An 8,883-nucleotide genomic window follows, 5' to 3' on the forward strand; every position below is an offset into this window, starting at 1 on the left:
CAATGGTTTTTAAGTGTTTTCAAATATTTTTGCAAGTGTTTCAAACGCATGTTTGAAGTGTTTCATCTGTCTGCGGACGTATATCGTAAGTGTTGCATCTACATATTTCAAAAGTAGATCAGTATGTTGCACATGTTGCAAGGACACCAATGGCTGGCGAGCAGCAGCCTGCCGCAGGGTTTCCTTTCTCGCGCGGCACGCCTCGCCCTCTCTACTCTACTCCCCTCCCCTCCCTTCCCTTCCCTTCCCTTCCCTTCCCTCCATTCGACGTGATAGTTCGAGCCTGGTGAAGGTGGTTGCCCCAGGTAGGCCACCGACGACACGATGCCCGAGTGGTGGCCCCATAACAAGCTAAGGTCGCACTGTCCGCTCCCTACGTGGGAAACAGAGCAGCCGCGGGTGTCCGTCCGGACATCCGGACGCTAGTCCTGCCGTTTCTCAAATTCTGGGTTTCTTTTAACTCTCAAAGCTAAACGTTTCTCATATTCTCATCTAGGTCTCTAAACTCTCAAAGTGATTATCTAGGTCCATGAGTGGACCTAGAGTTTGTGGACCCAATTAAGAATCTGAGAAAAGGTAAGGACCTACGGCACATTTTACTCATTCCAATTCCATCATCCCACTCCTTAAATCAAACATGATATGATCTCAGGCAAGAATCAGGCTCTTGGTACAAACGTATACAGAGTAGGGATTTCAGCTGTGCAGCAAACTTCCATGAAGCCAATTGTACATATAGTTACAAAAATTTGGAAACTGTTAGTTAGCACAAGTATAGGAAAGGAATCCAAAACCTACTGCGTGAATACTACTGGAAATTTCCGGTGGTTAGTCTACTAGTATGTCGAGGAAAACAACAGCCATCAGATGCAACTGGATTTTCCAAAGAGCTGGGCGACAACATGGATAGCCTTTCGCAGGTGATCACTTGTACCATCCGGTAAGCATGTATCTTAGCCAGAAGCAGAATACGCAACATAGAGCCTGTCAGACATGAAGACGAGGGGTTATGATCCCCAAATGGAAATGCAAACACAATGCATTCACGTGGTTGTACATCACAATGCAGATATATGAAGTTGTGATTATAGCAGTTGCTTCCGTGAACCGGCTTATTCAAACTCCAAAGCATCCATGATGCAGATGTATATTCCAATTAGACTGTCTATGTTTCGGACTACTGATATGAGAAAGCTAATTCAATGATGCAATCATGCAACATTATCAAGTAACATAAAACTTTGCATGCTTGATTTTGGTGTACTATATGACAGCGTGCACCATAGCTATTGCCGTGCAACGTATCAGACAACTCTGCTGATTTACATTGGCACGCACTCTGAAAGGGTTGTTAATGCCAGGTCTGAGTTCAGATTTAACTGATGAATCTTTTACCTAGTTCAACATAAGAATCTAATGAACTTAGTTCTTTCCTCTATTCTCTAGCTGTTAGAAAAGAGCTAATCTCCTGTTTAGAATAAGAATCTTGCAAAAGCGAATAATTATGACTTCTTTGCAGCATAACCAAATAAGAAAAACGGAGCCAGTTCACGAGATCTTCAGAAGTCAAGAAACAAGTTTGCAACAAAGTACAATAGTAGTCTGCAGCAAGAGGGCATTTCAAGTCTACCTGAAAAATAAGGAGCCTTATGCAAAGGGCCTTCTCTGAGCACTTTCCAAATAACCTAAGGAATATATTAACCAGATTCCCATCTTTTGTACCAGTCAAAAGATCCGTTTCAGGATCAAACCTGTGGATGGAAGCATATTTTAGAAACTTCATAAGAACTCATAGCGTAATAAGTTCTCTTCATGGTTCTAGGTCAAAGCAACACAAAAGTACCTCGGCAACCTATGTCTTGGGCATGGAACAAAGTGAAAAAGCTGCAGGAAACAAAGACATAATTCTGAAGTTTAAGCATATTAAGTACCTACTCAGCTATAAAACACTCATATCTCAGAGTCAAAATAAAGTAATTAAATGAAAATTATTTCTCCTGACCTGTGGGACTGAACACAAGAAATTAAGAACTTGAGGTAAAAAGAAGAGCAATAACGTCTCGCTGCAAACTCAAAACGGTCATTGATCAGATTCAGTTATTACAAATAATAATAGGTAAAATGAACTGCATGTCCGTATGTAAATCTAGCACACTAATGCTAGAGATGTCAGGTGGATGAGCATAAACAGTGTCAATGGCACAGGTTTGGGCTCACAGCGAAGATAGCTTTTCCACCCCCACACATATCCACCCTATGAAGTTGGTGATAAAAAAGGGCAAGTTGAAAAGAAAAAAAGACACCCCGTATTATGCAGTAAAAGAATGAAAAGCCAGAAAAGAAAAATAGGGGAAATGCTTTTATGCACATGCACCCAAACAAGAAAACAATTGACAACATACATCACGCTGGCTGGGTATTCTTGACTGATAAATAACAAAGTACTAGTGAAATTTGTAGGGAATAATTAAAGATGATTACCTGAAATGTCCCAAAATTCCTATCACAGCCAAAGCCATTCCAGCAAAATAGGTGTAGGTATCACCAACAAAAACAATTGAAGGATACCTGATGCATAAATGCCATGATTTGTCTCCAAAGAAAAAAGAAGACAAACAAAACTCCGATTTAAACAGATCTAGTGTGTTTCTCAAGGTTCTTACCAGTTAAAAGCTAGCAAAGCTAATGAAATGGTTAGGAAAGGCAAGACAAGATAAATAGAGAATTCATGAGCTTGCTGAGATTCAATGTCTGTAGAAGATGCTATGCGCATAACATTATGTATCAAAACCTGGAAAAGGCCACACGCCATCAGGACATGTGTGGTATGCAGAATTCATGTACAAAAGGAATATATTTTGTTTATACCGCAGCAGATATAACAACTGTCTGCCCAACTTCAAGTCCATTTAGGCCAGCGTGTATATTTATCGAGTTTGTACAAAAGACTGCTAACAAGAGCATGAATAGCTTGTAAAATAAACCTGCATGCCAAAGGAAACAAAAGATCAGTGTATAGAATAGCTTCTGATTACAGAATCAGAAACAGGGTTCAGCAACAGAGCTGAAATTGGAAATAGGCTTCACAAGCAAACACACATAGGTAATCATGCAGTTGAGGGAATTTTTACAAGTAGTTCACGAAAACAAGCACTGAAGACACAAGACAGATTATTATGTAGTATGCTACCAATCAACATCCGCACACCAAGCATAAAGCACTGTCACCAGTAATGAAGCAAAATGTTACGCTATTACAGAATTATCATGCTCAGTCAATGCAAAATATCAGACTCTATCAAAATGTGAACAAACAGGTTGTGAGTCTCTTAAAAATACAAGTGACAGAGTTGCACGAGATGGTAAGCATATGAAATCTGTGATCATGATAATATAATAAAGTCAACTTCTAAAGTCCCGCAAATTTCCAAAAGACTGCATAATGTAAAACTATCCCACAAAAAACCTTTTTCTCTGTTTTCCAGAAATATTATAAGTTAGTGTCACTAATCTATAAGGAGTGGCACATTTTGACAAAGTTCCAAAGTGGAGGGCTTATTTTGGACAATGGAAAAAAAAGCTAAAGATCAAAGACTTACAGGGAACCTCGGCCACAAAAATGAGGAACAAAATAAAACAGTATCAGCAGGCAAAACTCGATAGACACTATACTAGGTAAAATATGGTGTTGAAGAACATAGACACTGACAAACACATTCTATTTTTTGAGTTATAATCAAGTGAATGACTAAGAAGCGCTAAGGATTTCACAGTGAGATCTGCTATGCTTGTGTATTTCTGTAATTGTCTCTTGGTTGTATAACAGCAAAAAAGAAACACAAGTGCTGCAACCACCAAATAGTAAATATACACTTTCAACCAGTTATAAGCGGATACACATACCTAGTTCCAAAACCGTTAGTCCAACATAAGGAGTTAAAGGCTTTGGAATGATGATGGAAGTGCCACCAGCATATGCCATCAGCAATGGGAGTGCTGCAAACGTTGGCAACGCCAGTTTCCTGTTTCAATGCAGGACATTTTAAAAATTAATTTATCAGCAACACAACAGTGGTAGCACATCACTATTTAAGTGAACATAAAGTCTCACGAGCAACATACACTCTCCATGGAACATCAAGAACATCATCAACAAATCCAAGAAGAATCATAAAGCAGACTGATGTCAATGCTGCATTATATTCAACAAGCCACTGCAACAAGAAGACAGCAAAAGCCACTGTGAAATATGTTTCAGGACATAAGACATAGTTTGTAAATGTCAAAAAAATACTGCTAGCCATGGCATACAATGGAGTCTGGGGCATAGTGAAACTGCTGAAATATAATAGCAATGACCAAGTAGACAATCCCCACAACAAGACCAAGTGCCTCAGGCCTGCAAAAAAAAATGTTTAGACAAACAAGAAATGGCCTTTAACATGACTATAGCTATAGGTCAGACCAGATCCAGATAAAGATTTTGATTGATGGTGCATACAGTGGTATTCTTTAACTTATAACATTGTGTCTTCAGTTGTTATATGAATTCCTACACAGTTATCTAAAATATTAATGCTACACCTTCAAGAGCTTGTCAAAAGTGTCTCCTACTGAGTTTATCACAACCTTAAGTCACATATATGTACCAGCATGCAACATCGTCATGGGGGAAAACAAGGCATCACGCTTCTTCAAGCAAAACTTTTTATATTTTTTCTAAATATACTAGTTATCAGAGAACCAAGGACATTTGCCAAGTCATACAAAGAATTTGGTTTGCACACACATAAGGAGATGAGGCTGTGCATGAATTCTAGATGTAGGTATGTGAGCTAAAGGGAAGGCTTTTAGCAACCCATGGCTACACAGCTGATTTATTTAAGAGTTTATATAATGTAAAAAAAGATAGGAGATATTACTGTGAAACTTGGTCAAAAACTGTGCCTCTTCAGTCCATCAGTGAAGCTAGGCATCCAAATTAAGAACGTAAACAAAGCTTGGCCTACTTATTTTAGAATTTATTTAAGCCAATAAACAAAAGGGGATGAACTCTCTAAAGCACACAAATTTCATCTAAAGATTACTCCATAAGATAATATAAATCAAATATTAAACTGTAACCCTTCAACTAGGTCGGGAATCCATAATCAATAACTACCCAGAAGCAGCCTCAGCCATCCCTACAGAAAATTCCAACTTCACTTATTATCCAAAGAGCGAGCAATCTCTAATTTCCAATTTATGCACCATTTTCTTAAATAGCAATCTCTTTTTTAACGACAATTTACAAGCCATGCATAGGAACCGCACAAAACCAACTCTGCAACTATGCAATTGATTTCAATCGAGCTGAGATAAGTATATTGACAGTACTGCTGCATCAATAAACCAGCAAAACGTGTTGTCCTGAAGAACATACACTCGAATCTAGATTAAGTCTACTCCTAGAGCAATGGCATCTGCAATAGGACAAGCAAATGTGCTTGCGCACTCACACTTTGATTTGCCCCGTGGGCAAGCCTTTCTTGTTGATGTCGTAGCCAAACATCCGGCGGCGGAGGTGGTAGCGGGCTGCGACAGGGATGAGCTTGAGCGCGACGCAGAAGCCAACGAGGCTCATGGCGCCGCATTTGAGGATGGATCGCTGCAGATCGGCGCCCAGCGGGTAGTGCACGAACGCGAGGTACGAGAACGGCGCGAGGAAGAGTGCCGCGGCCACAGCGGCCACGCGCAGGTTCGGCGGCCGGAGAACCGGTTCGTCTGGCACCGCCGCCGCCGCCGCATCTGCCGGTGGCGCCTGCGGAGGCGGGTCCCCGGCAGCGGCCGCCGCGGGCCTGCGGCGGACGGCCATGGGAGGGAGGGACGGTTCGGGGCTTCGCTGACTTGGTGGCTCTCGACGAGATTGCCGCTCGAGGCCTCCTCGCGGTGCGTGCGGCGGTGGCGGGCTGCTGTCTGGTGGTCGCCGGCGGCGGGCAGCGAGGTCAAGAGGTTTTATATGAGTGGCGGCGGGGTGACGTGGTGCGCCCTCATTGGCTGGAGTCACGTGTTCGGCTGTCGGGTCCTGGAGTATATGGAGAGGGTCGTGTTGAGAACTGGATCTTGCGTGGAGTTGAAGCTCGTGTCTTCTTTGCAGCAGTGAAGTGTCTCTCTGTTAGGTGGGGTCGGCTCTCTAATTTGTGTCTCTGGCACGTTGGTCCCAAGGTGGTTAGGGGCTGTTAACAGTAGCCTCGTTTAGATGGGAGACGTGATTTGAACTTACAAAGAATGTTTCAAATTTACAGTTTCAAGCATGTAAGAATTCAAGGTTCATTTAAAACAGTTGCAGCCAGCACTCGCTACAGTACTGCACTAGAGTATTGTTGAAGCTGTATTGTAATTAGAGGTATAAATATATCTGTAGAAATGTAAAAATAGTGATTTTGACTCAAATTTACCATATATACACACACACACACACCGTTTATGATACAAGACTATAGACCCACGAGACAAGTGCACCTCTGTAATTTGTTATAACTTCGCAATTGGCGAACAGACCCACTAATATTACAACGAATATAGACAACTAAGCATATATTACAACGAATATAGACAACTAAGCATAGAAGAAACTATGTCCAAGTCTGTCCAGTTTAGAAAGGTAACAGAAATTAACAATCTCACTACTCATTAAGGGTTTAGGATCATAAGTAGATTATTATATAATCTAAATTATACATGTGATTATTATAATCTAGATTATAGACTATAATGATCATAGTGTTTGGATTCCTAGTTATTGTGGTGGATTATTCTTGGTTCAAGTGAAAAAAATACTCATAACCACTAAAAAGTAGGTCCAAGGTAGATTATATGATTATTGTAACTAGGTGTTCTGATTACAATAACCAACCTCATAATCTAGCTTGTTTTTTAATCTATAATTATTATAATCAAAATGGATTCAAACAAGGTCTCAGGATGTGTTCAATGCATAAATTAGACCTGACCATTTTTGTTTGGGTTTGGCTGGGCCAAAAAACAAACCTGGTTTCTTTCGACTGGTTTTTTCGACTAAAAAATCTTGCCCACAAACATATCACGAGCCATGTTAGGCTAGCCTTTTTTTTGGTTCAGGCGGGCCACACTACTAGTTTTTAGCGTGAAAGTAATTGAAATAAATACATTGGGCTAGGTTGGGCCGAGATTTTTTTTAGTTTGCTTTATCTAAGCCCTGTCCGCTAAGATATTTGGGCCAGGCCAAAAATGCTCAAGTCTAGGACAAATGCCTTTTTTTTGCTTAAATAGACACGCTCAGTGGTTATTTGGATCTCTAAAATATAAACAGGTTTTACTTACACGAGTTTTCACCAGATTTTTAGGGAGACCAGTTTTATGTAGGTATATCAACTATTGCGGGTTTTATTAAACATGTGTTTTGGTCCTGCTAGCTAAAAAAACAGGATGACGAAAAAAAGATGTCCACTCGGTTCAAATCATAATTATCTTTTTTTTGCGAAGGAAATGATTATACCGTTTTTTAGAAAAATTCTCAAAAGTTGTTTATACTAATATACATTTTTTTCTTCAGTTTTGAGGAGATTGGGTTTTCCTTGTGGGAGTTTGTTGGATGGTCCTAACAAAAATTTAGGAGCAATCATTCTTGTGGGAGTTTGTTGGATAATCCAAACAAAAACTTAGGAGCAATCATGGTAGAATAAAATTTACAGAAGTTTATGTTTGTGAAACCGGAGATCCAAACAACCCCTTAAAGAGAGAGAGTATGATTAGTAGTGTTTGGAGAAGAGTCGTAACCTACAGTGAGAGCATTTTTTTTTACAAAAGTATCCTTGTTCTTCACGATGTGATTGCTACTTTCTCTAAATAATAACATGGCTTTTCGGATCTATTTGGATTGGGGCCTGACAAACAAATACATGTGGGCTTATATAACCATAGTATTGTAATACTATAGTTTTCCAAAACCACATCTTCCAAACATGCCCTTATTTGTTTTGCGCCCTCGCCTTGGGAGCCGCACCGAGGCAGGTGCATCCGACCGAACACTTGGCGTCGGTGCATGGCCCAGGCGGTTTTTCCACGACGAGAAAGCAGACACCCCCTAAAATCGAAGACTTGACTGACCCAACCATCCTTTTGAGCTTGCACCAAATAGGTCCTTAGAGCAACTTCAATCCGAGCCTTCAAATTTTGCGTCCCCTATTCCCTCAAACAAACAGGAGCCCCTCGTCCATGTTCATAAAATTCCCCTATTTTACACTATATTGTCATAGGCTCTGCTCATCGACCCCACTTGAAGAGCCAAGCAAGAGGACAACGAATAGAAGAAATGGAAGTTTGTGCTTTAGAAGGATCTGATGTTGCTCATATTTTACAAGAGATACTTAGGCCATGTTCGCTTCGCTGAAAAAACAAGCCAAAACGCTGTTTCGGATGATTTGTTGGGAGAGAGAAAACACTGTTCTGGCTAAAAACAAGCTGAAAAGTACGGATTATAAGACAAGCGAATAGGGCCTTAATATAAATCTGATCATCTTATAGCACGCCAAGAAATACGTAATGCTATGATCTAGGAAAAAAGAGTGCCTAATCACGAGGATCCGTCCGAACCTTTTCGAGTGCTCGTTCGAGAACCTCTCAGAATAAAAAAAACTCGACCCGCAGGGTGTAAGGCAGCCCCCGGGTATTGCATTAAGAAGAAGACCTTCTCACACAGATCGAACCCCCCCCCCCCCCCGATACATAGAGCACTGTAGCTCATGTGAGAACAACCACGACGGTGGGGCGGGCGGGGGGAGTAAGACAGCCTCCGAGTATTGCATTAAGAAGAAGACACGTGAAAACAACCACGGCCGAGCTAGGTCTCAGACGTGTGCTTTG

The 8,883-nt window shown here is 40.9% G+C and overlaps 1 protein-coding gene across 1 annotated transcript; it reads right to left on the reverse strand.

Annotated features, from left to right (window-relative positions):
• Positions 1 to 667: 667 nt before the first annotated feature.
• Positions 668 to 6,357, reverse strand: LOC136552864 (uncharacterized). Its single transcript, XM_066544437.1, has 11 exons — positions 5,499 to 6,357; positions 4,312 to 4,399; positions 4,123 to 4,214; positions 3,904 to 4,022; positions 2,869 to 2,984; positions 2,664 to 2,791; positions 2,482 to 2,568; positions 2,003 to 2,063; positions 1,844 to 1,884; positions 1,631 to 1,751; positions 668 to 984 (listed from the first exon to the last, which is right to left on the reverse strand). Exons 1-11 carry the CDS (start codon positions 5,852 to 5,854, stop codon positions 925 to 927), a joined length of 1,269 nt encoding a protein of 422 aa, XP_066400534.1. The 5' UTR covers positions 5,855 to 6,357; the 3' UTR covers positions 668 to 924.
• Positions 6,358 to 8,883: the final 2,526 nt, after the last annotated feature.

This window comes from Miscanthus floridulus, chromosome 4 (assembly GCF_019320115.1).
Source record: "Miscanthus floridulus cultivar M001 chromosome 4, ASM1932011v1, whole genome shotgun sequence".
NCBI lineage: Eukaryota > Viridiplantae > Streptophyta > Magnoliopsida > Poales > Poaceae > Miscanthus > Miscanthus floridulus.

Bases quoted from the DNA above. Each gene is read 5' to 3' on its own strand.
- LOC136552864 (XM_066544437.1), bottom strand. From the start codon at position 5,854: ATGGCCGTCCGCCGCAGGCCCGCGGCGGCCGCTGCCGGGGACCCGCCT. The intron at 4,215-4,311 runs GTATGCCATGGC...TTCTTGTTGCAG, and splicing joins ACTATGCCCCAGACTCCATT to TGGCTTGTTGAATATAATGC. The intron at 985-1,630 runs GTAGACTTGAAA...CATGTCTGACAG, and splicing joins TAAGGCTCCTTATTTTTCAG to GCTCTATGTTGCGTATTCTG.